The sequence below is a fragment of the Triturus cristatus genome, chromosome 12, assembly GCF_964204655.1.
Source record: "Triturus cristatus chromosome 12, aTriCri1.1, whole genome shotgun sequence".
NCBI lineage: Eukaryota > Metazoa > Chordata > Amphibia > Caudata > Salamandridae > Triturus > Triturus cristatus.
The window spans coordinates 232,437,235-232,459,416 of record NC_140595.1 but is presented as its reverse complement, the minus strand read 5'-3'; the positions used below and the strand labels follow the sequence as shown (position 1 = coordinate 232,459,416).

The following is a 22,182-nucleotide window of genomic DNA, read 5'->3' as shown; positions in this document are numbered from 1 at the left end:
TAATGAGACATAACTTGGTGTTTGCTTTTTGACTCTTCAAACAGTGGTCCAGCTATTTCCCCCATTTTTGTTGTGCGTGGCTCTTCTAGTTAAATTGATTTGATTTTCACAAAACTTTAGGACATGAGTGGGAGAATATGTGCTACTAGATTTTCCTTTGAGCGATCATAGGCTTATAGCTGTTTCGATAAGTAATGCCTTTTTCACAAAGAGACAGGTGGTATCACAGTCCTATACAATTAACAAGGGGGATAACTATGAGCTGGAGTTGGTAATTTTATCGAACCTAATGGCCTCAATTTATTCAGATTTTTTTACATGTCTTGAGGAGATCAAAGAGGGGGGTCTAAAACAATCAACAGTTTCGACAATTCGTGGAAATGCCTGGGAAATGCTCATTGTTACAAATAGCATTCATAACAGCAAATGAGGGAGAGGGTTTAACTCAAACTGTACCATGGCTCACAATCAGCTATTGTTAACTCTTAAAGCAATACCAAGAGATCTGGAATGGGTGCACACTTGTAGAAAGATGTATAAGAAAACTTTAATAGCCCGGAAAAGGATAAGAGAGGAAGCCTATCTTAGCTTAATAATAGCCAGTGAACTTAAAGAAAGTAAACTTTTCTGGCTAACGGTGAACCGCAATTATGTATGGAAACCTCATGAAACTGGGCTCGTTACAGTGATCCCCAGGAGCTCTGGGTTAGACATTTCAACCAAGTATATTCAGACCCAGTATTACAGGAGGCCATGTTCCGCGCGAGAGACAGACAATAACATCAGTAGCCTTCAGTTTCCACCCAGTCACTCTGTGGTCTAGAGACTGATTTGAATAATGCAAAAGAGGCCTTTAAAAGCTGCCCCGTAGGGAAAGCTCCAGGGCCAGATGGGATACAAGTGAATCTATTTCAGGGCAAATGTACGTCTTTGGGTCCCCCTCCTGACTAATGTTTATAAGGCGTCCTTAATTGTGGGCCTTCTTAAGGCTTGGTCACATGCGACAATAGTCCCTATTTTCACAAAAGGATCCAAGGGGGATCTGCAATGTTATCCCCCATTTCTTCAATAAACTCTACTGCCACAATTATGGGCAGGATTTTGTTGGAATGCTTTCAAACCCCAGTGACCGATAACAATGTGCTTTCAGAGCTCCAGTTTGGTTTCCGCACTAGCCTTGGAATGGTTGAGCAGTGCCTCAATTTATACCTCTTTGTATACGTATACAGTGGCAAAGGAAGGCAAAGTGTTTTTAGCCTTCATGGACTTGAGCTCGGCATTTGACTCTGTAAATAGGTCAATACACTGGACAATCATGTTGGACTTAGGGATTGAGCCAAGTACTGTAAATGTTTTGAGGGCACTTCATCTAGAGGTAACCACCAGTGTGAGGTTTGGTCCAGCTCGGGAAATAATCAAAACTCTCATGCTTGTTGAGGTGAGCGCCAGGGTTGTGTTTTGGCCTCCTTTCTTTTTTGATTGTATGTTAACAGATTGGAGAATTAATTTTAAATTTTAACGCTGACTGTCCTAGGATGCGCAACCGTAGCATACCTGCATTGACCTATGCCAAAGAAAAGGTCTTATTGGCCAGAACTGCAATTGGCCTGCAGTGACTATTAGATCAGTTCTGTGCTTTTATGAACAGCCTGGACTTGATGGTCAACCAAACAAAAACAACTATGATAGTCTTTGGACCCAGAGATATGAAAAATAAGGTCTTTATTGTAAACAACATGAAAACGAGCAAGTTCTCTTTGATGATGGACTCACGTGGAGTACTTTGAAAGCTGGTAGGCAGAAAGCTGATCACAGAACTAATAACAATCTATAAGGCTAAATGCTGCCCAGGTGCCATATATAGGGCTAGTGTATGGGGCTTTTTAGACCAACCGAGGTCGGAGAAGGTGTAAAATGGCTTTGTAAAAATATTACTGGCCATATGCAAATCCACTAGTAATTACATATGCCACACTGAAATTGGTCTAAGGTACATAAATGATGTTGTGAAGTTACAATCTCTTCTGCTATGGCTGAAAATATGGACTAAGTAGGGAACCTCAAGGAATCCATCTATTTTAGATGAATGTCTGAACCTGGAAAAGGGCTTAATACCCTGGATCTTATAAGATCTGTACTTGGCTGGATCTAAGCAAATTGTTTTAGAATTCGGATTCCTTTTCTGCTACATTTTCTGGATCATTGATGTATTGCTTATTTTACCTTTGCTAAAACAGGCTAATTTTAGACAATGCAATGCTTCCTTGGAGTTTTTACAGACAATGCAAACTGTGAGGATATGCTTTTTACCTGCAACTTTTATACAGCTTTCCATATGCATTAGGTCTGCAATTGTATCATGAAATGTAACTTTTTTCGACATATATTAGTTCAAAGATTCTTTATATGTAACAACAATTTTTAAGCATATTGTGTAATGCATTTTGTATGATGCATTTTGTATGATTTTACTCTGCTTTGTTATGGTCACTGGATGACCGAATGAAGAATAAAGATTGAAAAAGACACAAAGATGCTGAGTTGGTGCACCAAAAATAATAAAAAACGCAGCAAAAACCAACACAGTGAGAAGCCAATCTATTTTACGGAATTAGACCAATACTCCTATGCTTAAAATATTTCACAAGCTTATTTATAGCCAGATATTACAGGCTGTGATTGAAATGATGAGCTAAGTCTCTCAAAAGAGCACAAATTAAGTTAAAAAGCCATGAAGTGTGCCGTGACTTTCCTTCTGGACATGTCCAGGCAATGGAATGATACCCCGGTCTACTAAAGTGAACCTGAAACCATGTCATACATTTTACATCTTTCAGTGTATGCCATCTTACCAAGTGAGATCAAGGCCCGCTGGATTTCTTCCATCACATTGTTGTAAAGTTCCTTCTGCCATTCATGCAAAAGCTTCCACTCCTCTTCAGAGAAACGGGCAGCCACATCAAGGAAAGTAACCCCCGCCTGAAAGAAAAGAAATGCAGGTGACATACACGACATCCGGTTGCGCTCTATACCTCTCCTGTTTGACCAATTACGGTCATCATTAGCAGAGCACATGCATCATGATCCTACTGTTACAAAGGCTCGTGGGTGGCATGAACACACGGACCACCATCTAACAGGGAGGGATTCTGTTTTCACATATTAGTATCTTGGAACATGTAGAGGAGTACATCCTACTTGACTAAAAACCAGTTGGGGGGTTTCCAAAAAAAGAATTAAATTATCATTAAATTATCATTTGGACACATTTTATTTGGCAAGGTCCCCCTTAGAAAATTAGTGCCATGGCTCCCAGACAATTTGAGGAAGAGGATAGGAGGTCGAGATGTGTGGGAGCCAGGGGACAGTAATGCTTTTCTAGCATACCATGTGCCAACATGGTTTTGCAGCTTACTACATCATGTCTGGAATTAAGTTAACTTACGTCTAGGAATATATTGTTTTCAAGCAGGGAACTTGTTTGTCAGAGCTGCTGCTGTAGTTGTTAGTTTAGGCAACCCCAGATGTTAATACGGCAACGTCTTCTACGTTTCAATGGTTTTCTTAGAGAGTATCACTGGAAAAAGAAAACCAGCGGCCAAAGAACTCATACAATAGCAGTCACAAACCTTGCTGCTGCAAATAGTCAACTATAAATAGATTATATTCCCAAAAACATCATTACTCTCCAACCTTCCTAATATGTAATATGGAAACTCTCTCGATGGAGAACATCATAGTGTCACAAAGCTACTCAAAGAGAGGAAATGGAGGCAACCATCTAGTCTACATTGAAATAGAAAGAGGACACCCTCTTTGTTTCAAAATAAGACCTATATCCTCTAGATGTATCTCGTCAACTACCTAGTTTGGAGAAATAGAAAAAGGGGGACTCCCTCCTTCTCACTGCTTTGTCTGTAACATTAAATCTCCTGTGGATGAGCCCTACAACTGAATGCTTACAAGAGACAGAAGGAGGTTTCTTTCATCTAACCTATCATATTCAAATTAGAATTTTCATTTGTTTGAACACAACATTTGATCTCTCTCACTATTTATTTACAAAACATAATCCATTCCGACAAGATAACTGCACAATAATCATATTTCCACTGCATTTGCCCCAATACCTACAATTTACTAAGATCTAGAAGGAGACCTCCTCCTTCTAGTCATCTGTCGACTAAACTTGTCCTGTCTCATATGGAGGTACCCCAATTTCTAAAGAAGATTCATGATCAGAAGGTAGTCTTTACTCTCTCTCACCATCTGTTTACTTTTCAGTCCTATCTCTCTTTTACCTTGCCTCCATGCACCATCCACACGCTCTATCGAACTGCCCATCACAACCTCTCAAGACAATCCTAACACCTTTGAATAGTTTCCCATCTTTCACCACACCATGTTTTCTTCTTCTCATAGCAGCCATGGTTGTCTCTCCTTTTTTCCTTCTCTTTTCTGAATTAGGAACCCAGTTAAATTTTTTTTCTTGCACCTGCAACCTTCTCTTCTCCCAAGACTACTTTCCTTCTTTCATTGCCCCTGTCACCTTCTTTTCTCCACACAAAATGCTCCCTATAAGGCACCCACTTACCTCCTTCCACCTGGAGACAATAGGTCAATACTCCTCCAGGATCATCCATACACACTATTCATTGAAGAATGGTAAGAAGAATGTCACATACAGACTCGTTCAATGTTCCCAGAAACCCTCATTTGTGAATATTACTGCAACAGATGAGGCATACATAAAGTATGACCTCCTTTTCTTATCTTCTGACATTCCACTCCAGGTTGAGACTTTAACACCGATCCAGTGGCGGGTGATGACATTTAGAAATGGAGGGGCATCGGAGCGAAGGGATTGTTTTAACCCAGTGGCAGGCACTGTGATAACCCATCAATACCTTTAGGCTCAATGCCAAAGCTCTTAATCATGGCTCGTTAACAGCGTTTTATTTATTATGGGCCATGATTGAGAGCTCTGAAGTTGAAGCTGCATGCAGTACAAGTTTCTGAAAGTGACTGTCAGTGGGCCAAAAAAGTAATAATAAAAAAAACAAAAAAACGTTTACTTACCCACTTGTCCTACATGTTCTTCACTTCAGCAGTCCCAGAGCTCAGAGTACTTCCCTTTACTACTCTAGATGCTTCTGATAATGTTAAGCAGCATGAGAGAAGTGTCAGGATTGGTTGGAGCGGGCAGGCTCTTTAGGCATGTGGGGGCCTGTGCCTTCTCTACACCAAGCTGATTAAGACAACTTGGGTTGGAGAGGTTTAAAGTGTGCGAGTCATGTTGGCCGTCGAAGAGAGCCAGCCACAGTGACATGAGCACTTCAAACAGGATTTGGCACCCTCCTCCCCTTTTACAAATCAGCAGCAATGGCCCCACCTCTTGGCTTGAGTTGAGAGCAGCAGTTTAATATTATTACCATTTTATTTTTCAAATCTGCTGCTCTTGCAGCGGGTGGGGGGGCATCCTCTGCCCAGATGGAGGAACCGCCGCTGCATCTATCCTTACTGACATGCGCTCCTCCTTCACTGCCAAAGCGAACATCAAGAATTGCAACATCAGCAAAATCATGATTCAATCCTTCAATAATGACCTTCAATTCTTCAATGCAATCTTTTAAATTTGACTAAGAAGGCATTAAAATGCACTCCATTTTCATTTCCAAGAATGCTGATCCTCTATTGCCTTTTACTCCATTCCTGTCCCCCCACACTGTAGATCCTCCTACCCCTCCTCACCTCCCACTTCCTTGAAACTCCTTAAACCCCTCTCCTTTGTACATTTGCTCAAATCACAACAACCTGCGATGGGAGAGATCCTTCACAAACGGATTCCCAATGCCCTTGAAATCCCCACCCTCCCCCGACACCATCACAAACTAGTCACTCAATCGAATCCAAACAACTTGTTCGGGTAATGACTCTCCACAAGTGGCCTCCCAATATCCCAACTCTCCTCCACCAGAACGATGTTCCCTTGAATTAATCTGAAAGCTCCAGCCCTCCTGCTACACTATGGCTGTTCTTGACAACAGTTTCAATCCTCACCCACCTGTCCACTCTAACCTTCCTTCACTCCTCTCCTAGCATCTGATATTACCTTCACCAATACTCAACTATTTGCCCAGACACACTGTAAGGTCAATCAGCCATACTCAATCTCTCCACAAACTCTCGAAGTCTCTAATTCCGAGACACCGTACTACACCTAGGTCATGTATCCTTACCCAAAATTTGAATTTAGTCTTTACCAACACAAAAGTTAAAATCCAGAAAAATCAGCCTATCTGCAGAAGTAAAATTGATTTGTTGAGCTTTTCCAATCTATTGCTTTCTCCACCCACTCAAATCTCCACTCCCACCTTGTGGCCCACGCTCACCACTCCAAGGAGAAACAAAGAACCGAGACCCAAGCGATCGATATGAGTCAAGTTCAAAGATATTTTATTCGGCAATTCAATGCCATAAAAGTAGACATAATATTCTTAACATCAATCAGGGGTCAAATTTCGAATTAAAGAGTAAGGCGGAAGGTATCATATAAAGTGCAAAGTGCTAAAGTTAAGTACAATAGACAGTGTATCATATTAATACCAATATTAACGTGAAACAGACTCTGGAATTAAAACAGATAAAAACTAATGGAGGTTAAAATGACAACTTTTTCCTGCACCTAATGGCTTCTGTTAAAAAACTTGCAACCCCAAAACTGACTTGGGTAAAATGACAATCTCTGAGTAATGGAAATATAAACATTTAACGCAGTAAAACATAATGACCACAGAAGAAAATAAAATGTAAGGTATCTTGCTCAGAGAAATTGTCGCAAGGACATGGTTTTAAGGTGCCGGGTTTTGTAAAACCTTGGGGAACAGCCAAAAGCCAGGGAACTAAATGCAATTGGAATCTGGTTAGCACGAAGTAATGAAAAGCGTTACCTACGATGAGTAGATATGGTTGAACTTGATTGCACAGGGATAATGTATCATATTAATTTATGAGTCCTATCTGAGAATGAATAAAATTGCTACAAGCAGAATATGGTTCTGATATTTACCACAGACACTGTCAAATTGCTTATAAAAAACCTACCATATCAGGTCTGACAAAGGCTCATCAGTCAAGTAATGACAGAGTAGCGATGAGCACAACCTTATCAAATTTCACCCTTCATGACCCTATGTTTACCACTCTCAAATGCCTTCTCACTCGTATGCCTTCTCCACAACTACAGGTCTATGGCTGAATAGAAAATTACAATATCAGATCTTATCAGCAGTGACAACCTTGACCTCCTATTCCTCATGGAGATTTGACTCAATGTAGCCTACCAGCTATTGCTGAACTTCCTGGTACCCCCTGATTACTCCATCATTTGTCTAGAGAGAATAGGGATTCTACAAAGGAAATGTAGAGATTCTAGATTTCATTAAACATATGGAGGATAGTATTATGCATTAAATCTTTTTATGCCACTTCAACAGCAGGTCCTTTAATAAAACACATTACCATAATAAGCATTCCAGAATTAGAACAAAACACACTATATAAGTCCATAACTTAGAATCTTCTCCGTCTTTTAAATCTGCTTCAAAACGATTCAAACTCCTTTCACTCCAAAATCTTTTCCTTGTCACCTCCGACAATGCTGCATCATTACTGACTCTGTCAACAAAAAAGTAACATTATAGCCAACTCTCCCTCCTTTTTTTTTTTTACCAAATATTAAACACTTCACACATACCTCCCATTCCATAACTTTCATGGGTGAGGAGGGAGTGATTATACTTGGCTCTGTATCTTTAATATATTCTAGATTTTCTCCACATTTCCTTTGGAGAACTGCTATTTTATTACAAGATAAGAGGCTAGCATCATGCATGGTTAAAGCTTTCCAAAGCGTATCTCGAAACATGCTCAGCAGGCCTGACATAATACCTCACAAACACATTAAGCTCCAGACCAATCAGCAGCCCTCAAACATCTTTTAAACGTGCATCGGACCATAGTGCCTTACTAGCTATGCACCCCTTATTGAATGTACCCCAAAACCCTTCACATCTACTCCAGCTTCTCTCATTACGATCTTCAACCGTCTTGCAATTGTCACAGATGTCACAGTTCTAAAAGGCTTTACTAATTAAATCAACAATCACTTATCCGCCTCATGTCTAGACTCCATAACCCTATCTTCATACACCATACATAACTTCCCATTGTTCTCAAATTTTGGATTATAATGTAATTCCACATACATTTAGTCCTCCTTATCTAAAAAAACACCCGTTCTGTGGTGTAAACCCTACTACAAACCTCCATTAACATCTGATACCTTCTACATGAAACCAAACAAAGAAAAGTGATTCAGTCACACACACATGCTCACACCGTCGTCAGCTGCCCGTGCGTGGCTTCCAAGTTCTCACAGTGTGCGAGGTTTTTCCCAAAAACCTCCCCGACTGCCCCCTTCCTCCCCCGGGGATTTAAGAGCTACAGGCAGGGGAAGAAGTGAAGCCCGTAACTTGGTTCGTGTGAACAGCGCAAAGAGCTCCGCACTGCTGCCGGGGAGGATGTGCGTTGTGGGTCCCTTTCTCCCAGCGAGCAGCCCCGGGGTCCCTCGCTTGGCTTCCTGCTAACCCCGCATAGAGACGAGCAGCAGCGGCGTCTGGACTCTGATTTGCCGGGACCGGAGCGGGGGTAAACTACATGCCCCAGAGTCCTCAGTGGCTGGTGACCCGCCACCAACACCACTGACGCTGTATCTGCACGCCTGGAGGCACTATAAAGCTGCAACAGGCTTCCCGCAGCGCGGGAGCCACCACAGATTTGCTGGGACCGGAGCCGGGGTAAACTACACGCCCCAGAGTCCTTAGCGGCTGGTGAGCTGCCACCAACACCACCTACGCTGTTCCTGCGCGCCTGGTGGCGCTATAAAGCTACAACAGGCTTCCCGCAGCGCAGAAGCCACCACAGATTTGCCGGGACCGGAGCGGGGTAAACTACACGCCCCAGAGTCCTTAGCGGCTGGCGAGCCACCACCGACCCTGTTCCTGCACGCCTGGAAGCACTATAAAGCTGCAACAGACTTCCCGCAGCGCGCGAGCGAAGCCCGGGCCCGTCCTTGCCCGTCATTGCCAGAAGGAGGCAGGGTAGGGCCACCCCCCTTATATTTCAGGATTGTGCTGGCTATCGAGCACTGCATCGTGAGACCATAGAAGATTTAACGGCAACAGAAGATCAAGACAACCGATGGTCAGTCCCCCAACTTGACCTCCCCTTAGTTAAAAGATGGACACAACAGGTACTCCAACTCAATGCTATTACCTTGGAGCATGGGCTAAGGGCAGTCAATGGTAGATCACAATCTGATAAGTAAGGTGCCAATACCTACAATAGAGCCAGCTGTCCATCTCGGATCAACTACATCCTCCTCAATGTAAAATTGTGGGGGAATTTGATCAACATGACAGGCGGTTCGACTACAGAGCGTGACCACAACCCCTTGTGTTTAACTTTGAAGACCTTGTGGGAGGCACCCTACTACCAGCCGAATAACCAACTACCGACAATTACCAGGGATATAGTTCCATCAAATTGTAAAAAGTTCCTGAAATGGAAGAAGGTAGCCCTGAGCGACGCGAAGACTGCTGGTATCAAACACAAGCTAGATGTAGGCATGGTTAAGCTACAGGTTGCGGACCACAGTGTAACAAGATTAGTGGACGTGGCCAAGGCCCACATGCATACCGTTACCCAAATCAATACATATTTTCAAGCTCCAAACTTGAGTAAAGAAACCAGCAATATAACTAAGGACCCATACTCATGGTACACCAAAGATTGCAGGGAAAAAAAGATCAATCCTGGATAAAGTGATCAAAGAGAAAAACCATCTGCTCATAAAATCTGCCAGATATTCATACAAAGTAGCCCAGCGGGAAGCAAAGACAAAATGGGATGAATCACGTTGGTAACAACTCAAAGAGGCATGTTCATCCAAAGATGCCAATAAGTTTTGGAAGCTGATCACCTGTGAAAGCAAGACAGGTGCACGCCCAGCCCCAAATTACCTCACTGGCCAGACTTGGCATGATCATTTCAAAGGGCTCTACTCAACAACAGAGGCCAGTGTAGAAGGGGAATTAGACGGGCTAAATAGGCTTATTACTTACAACAATATCTCAGCAGGAATTATTGAATTCTTTGCAATTGTATGTACAAAACATTACAAACCACAAAGCAAGTAAAAAGAGGCTTCAAATAATTTGATTAATGCGCCCGTAGGCGTCATGTATTTGGAGAAGATTAATGAAAAATATATACAAATTGTAACAGCACTACTTGGTACGAATACCAAAACAACCCTAAAGAAGAAAGTGTACAATGTGCTCGTGATAATGGAGTGACGGCGCAAGTGACAACATGAAAGAAACCATAGCCAAATGGCGCAAAACAGTATTTACAAGATATGTACAAAATGAAAGGTTCAAAACATCCACTTTTTTTCAATTGTTCATTTGATATTTTTTGAAATTATTCGGAGAACCAAACATTAGAGGGCGCCAGAAAGAGTTAAGGCTGATTTGGCTATGGTTTCTTTCACGTTGTCACTTGCGCCGTCACTCCATTATCACGAGCACATTGTACACTTTCTTCTTTAGGGTTGTTTTGGTATTCGTACCAAGTAGTGCTGTTACAATTTGTATATATTTTTCATTAATCTTCTCCAAATACATGACGCCTACGGGCGCATTAATCAAATTATTTGAAGCCTCTTTTTACTTGCTTTGTGGTTTGTAATGTTTTGTGCATACAATTGCAAAGAATTCAATAATTCCTGCTGAGATATTGTTGTAAGTATTTTGCATTTACCCTGATCTCAGTTGGGTCTATGGGTTACACTCCTGTGATTTTCCTATAAATAGGCTTATGGCACAAGAGGAGTGTTTTTTGGCAGAAGCTGCAATAAACAAAATTGTCCCCTCCAAAGCAGCGGGTCCCGATGGTTTGCCTGGTGATCTATTCTTGGCTGATCCCTGCCGTTGGGCACGCTATATTTCTTTATTGGCAAATGCAATAGCCAATGGGGCACCAGTCCCGGTGTCATGGAAGGCCGCCGAAGTGGTCCCCATTCACAAAAAGGGTGCCAGGGATGACCCTTCCAACTACAGACCAATCAGTCTGATTGATGCTATGCAGAAGGTCTTCGGCCGGATGCTTCTGCATAGGATACAGTGATGGTCTGAGGACGAAGCTATCATCTACCAGTATCAGGCCGGATTTAGATCAAAGACCAGGACATTGGATCAGGTATTTAGACTCCTCCTCATTTATTGGAAGGTAGTGGTGCTAGGCAAGGGCAGTCTTTACCTCGCATTCATCGATCTGAAGACTGCCTTTGACCTGGTCCCCAGATCCAGGTTGTGGACGACGCTCGCAAAATGGGTATCCCTCCCCTTATTCTTAAACTACTGATCCGGCACCATGAGGGGAACTTTGCTCCGACAGGGCTGTGTTTTGGCCCCAACTTTGTTCTCCCTATATGTGAACAGGGTAGTCGATTTCCTCTTGGAGGAACCCGCAGATTCGCCCACCCTGGCGGGCAACAAGATACCAACCTTGTTGTTTGCGGACGACACCCTGTTGATATCAAAGACCCCAGCGGGGTTACACGCCTTATCGATAGATTTCAAATCTTCTGCGACACCCGGGGATTGGTTATTAATAGTTCAAAAACCAAATTTATGGCCTTTAACTGCCATAGGTCATACAGGAATGGCCCTCAGCTGGGTGGGGTACCCCTTGAAAAGGTGGACACCTTTGATTACCTAGGTGTAAGGCTTACTAATAAAATGTCTTGGAGACCCCACCTAGCAAAGATGCAGCTGGACACAAGCGAGTGGCTGGAGCCAAAGGGAAAGAACACTGCCTTTCACACACAAGGCCCGTAGCTCAGGCCCTCCAAGTATATGACGCTAAAGCAGTTAGCACTGCTCTCTATGGAGCAGAAGTTTGGGACTTCAACAAACTCGATGAGCACTGCAGATCAGAACATACATTTTTAAGAGACCTGGTTATAACTCCCAAATATGTCCCCCTCACCCCTTTACTGTTGGACATGGGCAGGCGGTCGATAGGTGACGTAGCTAGGCTACGCCCTTTACTCTTCTGGGCCCGCCATAGGCGGACCCCTGAGCTTTCTCCCTATGCCGAAGCCCTTGCTGAGATTATCCGCCTAGACACCGGTTGCAAAATAGGCTGGATCGCTGATACAAAAAAAACGCTGACAGCCATAGGACTCCGAGCCTGTTGGGCCAGCCAGGATCCCCCGAGGAGAGAAGAACTCAAACATTTATATTGTGAATGGTTGGATCAACGAGAGAACTCCAGATCTAATGTGGGCAAACTAACAACAGAAGTCTATTCCCACAAACAAATTAGATATCTTGAGCCCTTCCTCAACACAATATAGGCACCGATAGATAGAATGTTATACATACATTTTAGGCTTGGATCTCTTCCCATTCGGGAGGCGACAGCAAAGTGGTGCACAAGTAATGGGAAAAACTGCCCATGCTGTAATGCCCAGACAGAAAGTATTGCCCACCTAATGTTTGCCTGCCCGACATATAAAACATCACGGGCTAACTGGCTGAAACCTCCTTGCCGGCAATTGGGCACACGGGACCACCACATAGTATTGCGCATCCTCAGGTCCGACTCTAGGCCGTTCTACGCATGCTGTGTAGCAAAGTTCTTGGGACAAGCATGGCTCATAAGGTGGAAAGTTCTTGCAAGATTGGTATAGTTTTAACCAAAATTAGGACAGCGATAACCCTACGATACACCACTAGATTCATTTGTATTCTCATGCACAATCACTTTACTTGTAAAACCGTTGCTGTTATGTCGCGGATAATTTAATAACTCTTTTAGTATACTAATGTTTCTCCAACAACACAAACTATTGACTGTTTTTACCCTGTTTTAACTGTAGATATGTATTCGACAAACTAAAATGTGCATTTGCTATCGCTCTCCTGCTTTTTAATATTTTGAATACGATATATGCATTATTGTACTAAGGGCTCATCCGTTTACTTCATTATATTATTTGTTTACGCAAACTGAAGATGCTGCATATTTGTACTCTTTTTTTAAAGGCAAACAATGTATTTTTATGTATTGCTTTTATGATATTTCTGTCAAAATAAAGCATAAGTCAATCAAATCAATCAATCAATCACTCAATTCAGTGCATGTAAGGCTGCCAATTGCAGACCTATAACAATGTATTGTTCTGTAATGCAATATTTTCTCTAGCAGTTCCGACCGAAAAATTGACAATTTCTACCATATTCTCCAAATTGGGACCCCATATCTTGTTTAGTCTCCTGAAATACTTGGGTTTCAGTTTTCATATGCGTCCTTCAATGGTTTTGATGCCCCTAGAGACTTACTGTTTTTTGTTTAATGTTGCTGCAGGCCAGCTTCACTTCCTGCAGCCCACTGACAATATTACAAAAAGCACTGGCATAGCCAATAGGTCTCGCCTTTGGGACCTTATAAGTGTTTAGTTATCCAGCACAATATCCTTGGTGCAACAACATCAAGTGTTGCATAGCTAAATACTTATAAGGTCCCAAAGGTGAGACCTATGCCAATGCTTGTTTTGAGTGAGTGGCTCGTGCAGGTATGCCACTGTGAGGTAGAGAAGCTGCGAGTGCTTTTACAGAAGCCCCTGTGACATTGTGCCTCTTCAAAATGTATCTTGGGTCTGGTGTAATACTTCTAGTCCCTATTCCCGTCTTTTTGCACCCAATGCATCCTTAAATGTCCCATGCACAGGCAGGATTGACACTCCTATTACCCCTGCCTTCCAGTGACACTTTACCTGTCACAGGTGGTGGTGGACGTGGTGGTGGTGGTAGACGTGGTGGTGGATGTGTGGTGGTGGTGGATGTGGTGGAGGTGGTGGATGTGGTGGTGGTGGTGGACATGGTGGTGGTGAACGTGGTGGTGGATGTGGTGGTGGATGTGTTGGTGGTGGTAGACATGGTATTGGTGGTGGTGGTGGTGGACGTGGTGGTGGTGGACGTGGTGATGGTGGAGGTGGATGTGGTGGAGTTGGTGGACATGGTGGTGTATGTGGTGGTGGTTGTGGACCTGGTGGACATGGTGGTGTTGGACGTGGTGATGGTGGTGGACATGATGGTGGTGCATGTGATGGTGGTGGTTGTGATGGACATGGTGGTGGATGTGATGGTTGTGGTGGACCTATTGGTGCTGGTGGTGGACGTGGTGGTGGTGGTGGACGTGTATGTGGTGGTGGTGGATGTGTATGTGGTGGTGGTGGACGTGGTGGTGGATGTGGTGGTGGACGTGGTGGTGGTGGACGTGGTGGTGGAGGACTTGGTGGTGGATGTGATGGTGGACATGGTGGTGGACATGGTGTATGTGGTGGATGTGGTGTTGGATGTGGTGGATGTGGTGGTGGATGTGGTGGTGGACGTGGTGGTGGTGGACGTGGTGGTGGAGGACTTGGTGGTGGTGGATGTGATGGTGGTGGTGGTGGACATGGTGGTGTGTGTGGTGGTGGTGGACATGGTGGTGTTGGTGGACATGGTGGTGGATGTGTTAGTGGTCGTAGTGGTGGATGTGGTGGATGTGTTGGTGGTGGTGGATGTGGTGGTGGAGGACGTGGTGGTGGTGGACGTGTATGTGGTGGTGGTGGACGTGGTGGTGGATGTGGTGGTGGACATGGTGGTGGACGTGGTGGTGGAGTTGGGTTGGTGGATGTGGTGGTGGTGGATGTGGTGGTGTACATGGGGGTGGACATGGGGGTGGGGGTGGACGTGGGGGTGGACATGGGGGTGGTGGACGTGGTGGTGGTGGACGTGGTGGTGGTGGACGTGGTGGTGGTGGACGTGATGGTGGTGGTGAACGTGGTGGTGGTGGACGTGATGGTGGTGGTGAACATGGTGGTGGATGTGGTGGTGGACATGGTGGTGGATGTGGTGGACGTGGTGGATGTGGTAGTGGTGGATATGGTGGTGGTGGACGTGGTGGTAGACGTGGTGGTGGTAGATGTTGTGGGAGTGGTGGAGGTGGTGGTGGTGGTGATGGATGTGGTGGTGGACGTGGTTAAAATCTTGAAAGATGTAGTTAAAGAAAGGTTAAAGACTGGGTAGAAGGGTGCAATATACACATACAGGTTGTACACATACTGAAATCGTACAATCTTTATAGTCAATGTGCCAAAAAACAGGCATAGAAATGTGTTTTTTTAAAGGTTGCTTGCCTCGCCTGGTGACATACATATTTCCTTACTAGACTAGATTTAATGAAATTATGTGCAATGCTTAATTAATAGTTGATTTGGTAAACAGATGGAGTTAAAGCTCTGCACGTGGCAGACGCACTCAGAAGAAATTATTCCCAGTGTGCTTTTACAATGCACCACGTATGAGGGAGCACAAAATAAGGTTTTTTTGTGTCAATTATATAAAAACCTTTAATCAATCGCTTCACCCTTCGATTGGCTGTGATAACATCACCGATGTAATGCCAGTTACAATGCAGATATTTCTACAACCAGTGCAAGTTTAATGTGAGGTAACAATAAAAAAAAGATTTTCATGTAAAGGTGTGTTTTCAAAGTAATATTCCATCAAATGTGTTTGCTTTCCTAAGAAATATTGTTATTTCTACAGTAAACGTTAGTCCTAGTATTACTTTCTCGGATGAAATACATCACAAATTGTCTTGTGAGGCTTTATTTCGGTAATTGAAAATAACTGGCAATGATAACGAATACAATACACTTCACACAATGGATGTCAGTGGTACATAAAGCGAGAAGAGTGCACCAGCAAGCTACGGTACTGATATCTTAAGGATGACATTGTGGCATTGGAAACATTATGCAATATGCCGGCTCCGCAGAAAAGCTGCATTTAATTAAATAAACGGCAGTTGGCTGTTTAGCTTGAACTAAGGTCAAGAAACTTTCTATCGATTTCAGCCATGTCCTCGGCCTCCCTGCTCATAACAAGCACGCAAAAAGAAAAAAACACAAGAAACTTTCTTTCTATCCGAGATGACGTAAATAGTTTAGAGTATTCTGCCCTCATCAGATCGATTTAAACAAGCCGAGGTGACAAGAAGGGCTGGGTGAGAAGGGAGTGGGGGAATGCCAGCAGCAGAGGAGCCTGATCAAAGCTGACGAAAAGGGAGGGGGAGAAGGGAGGAGGGAGTGCGAGCAGCAGCTGTGCACGTACATGCCATCGTGCACTCAAGCTTCAGGCCTGCAAAATCATGTGTGTAGCACTTTGAAAACCCGTATACTAAATGCTCTCCGAGCAGCGCGTGCGCGCTGGCTCAGCAAGACCTAAACATGCTTGGTGATGCCCCTTCCCATTCCAGGGGCACCACCAAGCTTAAAAAAATAATTTAAAAAAAGCCCTTGCAGGAAATTATGGGACGCTCCATGCTGGAGCAGCAAATAATTAATGAGCAGCTCCTACCGCTTATTCATTATTCACTTTGATCTCCCGGTGCTCACTAGGGACACCCTTTTTAAAAAAACAATATGTTGGAGCACAGTCCCCGTCCCGAACCTTTATGGCCTCAGGGACCCCATGCGCCAGGTTCTTTATTTTTAAATAAGGGCAAGGGCGTGCTTCTTCCCTACCTCAGTCTCCTCGGGCTATGGGACCCACTCCCCCGGGGACTAATTTATAAATTAAATGGAAGCGGGCATGCAGCCTCCCTCTTTGACCCTCCTTGGGCCCCGGATACCCCATCATCTGGCCCCTATTTATGTAAATTAAGGTGAGGGGCACGCAGCCCCCTCATTGGGCCCCAGGGGACCCTATCCACTGGTGCCTATTTTATAAATTAGGGGTAGGGGATAGCGTGGCACCCTCCGAGAGCCTTTACAGCCCCAAGAACCCAAACTCCCTGGGCAAGAGTTGGGTGCCCCAGTGCCCACCTGGGGCACACACAAACCACTAGTGTGGGCACCAAGAGGACACACTAGGGCCCTCACGGCCCCAGCTGGATCCCAGCATGCTGCAGGAACCAGTGCTGCTTCCACACAGAGGGAGCAGCTGCTTTTGCATGATCCTTCCGTGTGGATGCAGTCAGTTTTCCTGCACACAAGAAAGCAAGTAGGGAAACAGAAGTCTGCTCCCACCCGGTGGGAGAAATTTCAAAGCTCCTACTAGGTGGGAGCAGACTTCTGTTTCCCTGCCCGCAACTCTTGCAGGTAGGGAAACCACGGTGGGCTCTCCAGGACATTGTGTGGGCTCTCCAGGACAGTGTGGCCTCCCTCTCCTATTTACAGTAATTTTGGCCCGGGGTGGGCTTCCCAAGGCCTATAAAGACTGAAGAGGAAGTTGTGCCCTCTTTTTTATGATTTAGACCCCAGGGGTTGGCTCCTCGGGGCCGATAACTAAGGAATGTGGCCCAGCTGCCATATCCTTTTTTTGGATCCCATGGGATTGCTGTGTTTTTTGCTGATATTTTTTTTGGGGCGTGCGGGAGGACCCTCTGGGTTCCCCGTGCATGCGGCCAAACCCCAGCATGCAGCCAACCCCACACCGTGAACAGGGTGGGATTGGTTGCAGGGGCTGACCAAAGGCTTTCCTTTGAAAGAATCCTTAGAAATTCACTGAAAAAACCAGAGGTTCCAGCGACGATATAGTTAGGAAATAGAATTTTTAAAAAATGCAGGCATTCTTGTGCCCCACATCAATCATTACATCTTCTATGACATCATTAATGTCACTGTAACATTTCCAATAAAATTATTGATGAGAAAACTGTGCATAGCAGGAGCGTGAGTTATAGTTACCTTAGTGCACGAGTTTGTTTTTTGAGATATGTATAACTATACCTACTGAATTTCTGTGGTTTTGTGTGTGTACAAATGTAACCTAAATATAATGTCCCTTTAACCTTTGATTTTTTTGGGGTGAATTTCTAAGGTTTTTCCTAATTCTATTTCCAAACTATGTCGTCCCTGTAATCTTTGTTTTTTCAGTGGATATATATATTGGCGGCCACCACTAGGTAGCTATACTTAGGTTTGCTTTTCCATAGACGGAGCATTTGTTGGTTTGCTAATAACTTTAGTTCCGTTTGATGAATCTTCAACAAACTTTTTTTTTAAAAGAAGTATTCACCTCAGCTCTATTCTAGAATGTTTCAGGGCGATATATCAAGCAGAGGGACAGAACAAAGGGAGGCCCCAAAACATAAAATCCCCATGCATTTTTCATAGACTTCTGTAAGACAGGTTTTAGCAAAAACTGCTGAATGGATTTACACTAAATTCAGCTTGAAGCTAGATGTTGGTCTGCAGACAGTGGTTTTTGTGATTTGGTGTAAATCCATTAAAAAGTTTTTTATAGATATTAAGGGTCAAAAATAATTGTATATATTCTGGCAGTTGGGCAAGTGAGATTCCCGTCGACTCCAGCAAGAGCACAAAATCAAAAGTGGAGCCCTGTGATTGGTCATGAGGCCCTTGAGTGGGCTGCCATGCTCTAGTGGGAGCAAGAGTCTCCCTAGAGTAAGTGCTCTGTTTGGATGGTTGTTGGAATTTTAGAAATGAAAGGGCTGTTTAATGTAAAATATTGGAGGTGTTGTGGAAATGAAGTAAAAAAACTATATAAGGGGACAGGAGCAAGGCATGCTGTTGCCCTAGATTTAGAGAAAATGTATCTACGAGATAAATACTGTGAAGGAAATCAATGTATATTGTTTTTTAATAATTTTATTGGATCTAACTCTCGCGGAATCTTGAATAGTAACAAGCATTTGCAATGCAATAGGTCTAGCATTTGTCAGAGTTAGAGCTATTGGAGTTGTAAATGACAATGTCTTTTATCTATGTGATTTGGTTAGGAGTGTAGTGGATGTATGAACAAAGACACAGCTGAAACACAGCCAAGAGGACTTAGAATGAGGAATTACCACTGGGACCTGAGAAGCAGCTGCAGCGCTGTCTTGAGGACTTAGAATGAGGAATTACCAAGAGAAGCAGGTATTAGCACTGATTAGAGGACTGAGAATGAGGATTTGCCACTGGGAACAGAGAAGCACCTGCAGCACTGTCTACAGGACTTAAAATGAGGAATTACCACCGGGACAAGAGAAGAAGCTATCAACACAGCCTAGAGGACTAAGAATAAGGGATTGCCACTGTGAACAGAGAAGCAACTGCAGCACTGGGTATAGGACTGAGAATGAGGAATTCCCTATGGGAACAGAAAAGCCGCTAGCAACACTGGCTAGAGGACTAAGAATGAGGAATTAGCACTGGGAACAGAGACGCAGCTGCAGCACTGCCTTGAGGACTAAGAATGAGGAATTACCACAGGGACCAGAGAAACAGCAGTAGAACTTTATTTATTTTATTTATTTGCATAGTTTTATATAGCGCTGGCTAGACCCGGAGGTATCAGAGCGCTTTACATGAGGATCAGCGAGTTACTGTCTAGAAGACTGAAAATAAGGAATTACCACAGGGACGAGAGATGCAGCTGCAGTACTGCCTAGAGGACTAAGAATGGGGAATTACCAAGAGGACCAAAGAAGTAGCTGCAACACTTTGTAGAGGACTTAGAATGAGGAATTACCAATGAGAAAAGAGAAGCAGCTAGCAGCGTGCCTAGAGTACTTAGCAAGAGGAATTACAACTGGGAACAGAAACAGCTGCAGCACTGCCTAGAGGACTTAGAATGAGGAAATACCTATGGGACCAGAGTAGCAGCTAGCAGTACTGCCTAGAGATTAAGAATGAGGAATTACCACCGGGACTAGAGAAGCATCTGCAGCACTGCCTAGAGGACCTAGAATGAGGAATTACAGACAGGACCAAAAAAGCAGCTAACAACACTGCTGAAAGTACTTAGAATGAGGAATTACCACTGGGAACAGACACAGCTGCAGCACTGCCTAGAGGAATTAGGATGAGGAATTACCTATGGGACCTGAGAAGCAGCTAGCCGCACTGCCAAGAGGACTCAAAATATGCAATTACTGACAGGACCAGAGTAGCAGCTAGCAGCACTACCTAAAGGACCTAGAATGGGGAATTACCACTGGAGTCAAAGAAGCAGCTAGCAGTACTGTCTAGAGGACTTAGAATGAGGAATTACCACTGTGCCCAGAGACACAGCTGCAGCACTGCATAGAGGACTAAGAATGAGGAATTACCACTGTGGCCAGAGAAGCAGCTGTAGCACTGCCTAGGGGATTTAGAATGTGGAATTACAGACTGGACTAGAGTAGCAGCTAGCAGCACTGCCCACAGGACTTAGAATGAGGAATTACCTCTGGGATCAGAGAAGCAGCTAGCAGCACTGTCTAGAGGAATTTGATGGAGGAATTTCCACTGTAACCAGAGACACAGCTGCAGCACTTCCTAGAGGATTTAGAATAAGGAATTACCAATGAGACCAGAAAAGCAACTAGCAGCATTGCCTAGACGAATCAGAATGGAGGAGTTTCCAATGGGGCCAGAGAAGCAGCTAGCAGCACTTTGTGGAGTACTAAGAATGGGAGAATTACTGATGCGATGAGAAAAGCAGCACTGCTTGGAGTACTTAGAATGAGGAATTACCACTGGGAACAGAGAAACAGGCACAGCATTGCCTAGAGGACTGAGAATGGGGGAGTTACTGACGGGACCAGAGAAGCAGCTATCAGCATTATTAACAGGACTAAGAGTGAGGAATTACCCTTGGGACCAGAGAAGCAGCTGTAGCACTGTCTAGAGGACCTAGAATGAGGAATTACCACTGTGACCAGAGAGACAGCTGCAGCACTGCCTAGAGGACTTAGAATGAGAAATTACTGACGGGACCAGAGTAGGAGCTAGCAGCACTGTCTAGAGGACTAAGAATGAGGAATTACCGCTGGAACCAGAGAAGCAGCTGTAGCACTGCCTAGAGGACTTAGAATGAGGAATTACCAATGGGACCAGAGAAGCAGCAAGCAGCATTGGCCAGAGGACTGTGAATGCGGAATCATCACTGGGACCAGAGAAGTAGCTATCAACACTGGCTAGAGGACTAAGAATGAAGAATTACTGACAGAACAAGAGAAGTAGCTAGCATCACTGCCTTGAGGACTAAGAATGAGAAATTACCACTGGGAACAGAGACGCTGCTGCAGAACTGCCAAATGACTAAGAAGGGGGAATTACCAATGGGAACAGAGACAGAGCTGCAGCACTGTCTTGAGGACTTAGAATGGAAGAATTACTGGCAGGACCAAAGAAGCAGCTGTAGCACAGTGTAGAGGACTTAGAATGAGGAATTACCACTGGGAACAGAGAAGCAGCTGAAGCACTGTCTAGAGGACTAAGAATGAGGAATTACCATTGGGACCAGAGAAGCAGCTAGCAGCAGTGGCTAGAGGACTAACAATGAGGAATCACCACTGAGAACAGAGATGCAGCTGCAGTACTGCCTAGAGGACCAAGAATGAGGAATTACCATTGGGACCAGAGAAGTTGCTAGAAACACTGTCTAGAGGACTAACAATTAGGAATTACCACTGGGAACAGAGATGCAGCTGCAGCACTGCCTTGAGGACTATGAAAGGGGATTACCACTAGGAACAGAGACACAACTGCCATATTTGTGACCAGATAAAGAACAAGATTTACAGCCCTGTTTACAGAAATGGAGCTCTGAGCGAGTAAACAGAATGATTGTTAAAAATGAAAGATTGGGTGAAAGGGAGCTAGCGAGGAAAGTAAAGTTTCTAACGTTCTAACTTTGTGACTATTCAACTCGATCTTCAGTGACCCAGACTCTAGATGTAGATCATAAGTGAAAGCTAAGTTGAGAAAGGGAGAACACACAAATAAATGGTGGGTGGGAGAGGAAAGCAGTAACACTGGTCAGCTGCTCACATTTGCAACATTTCCAGAAGACTAGACAGGCAATCGGAAAAAATAGTGGACAAAAAGAACTGAATTGGACAAAAGCAAATTTAGGCCTGTAACAGTGCCAGTCGCTATGGGAGGGAATGACAGAACCAAAGGAGGGACAAATGGGCACCATTTATCATTCAAAAGTAAGAAATTATGAAAGGCACCCAGAAAAACCAATGGCACGCGATGGGCCGGCTTGAAGCCCATGTACTGAATAC

The 22,182-nt window shown here is 44.1% G+C and overlaps 1 protein-coding gene across 3 annotated transcripts in view; it reads right to left on the bottom strand.

Annotated features, from left to right (window-relative positions):
- Positions 1-22,182, bottom strand: part of LOC146775773 (uncharacterized) — a 409,198-nt gene that overhangs the window by 339,174 nt on the left and 47,842 nt on the right. For all 3 annotated transcript variants that reach the window (XM_085636851.1, XM_085636852.1, XM_085636853.1), the window contains exon 2: positions 2,853-2,979. In XM_085636851.1, coding sequence (XP_085492977.1) covers positions 2,853-2,979 — 127 coding nt within the window. The remainder of the gene's footprint in view (positions 1-2,852; positions 2,980-22,182) is intronic.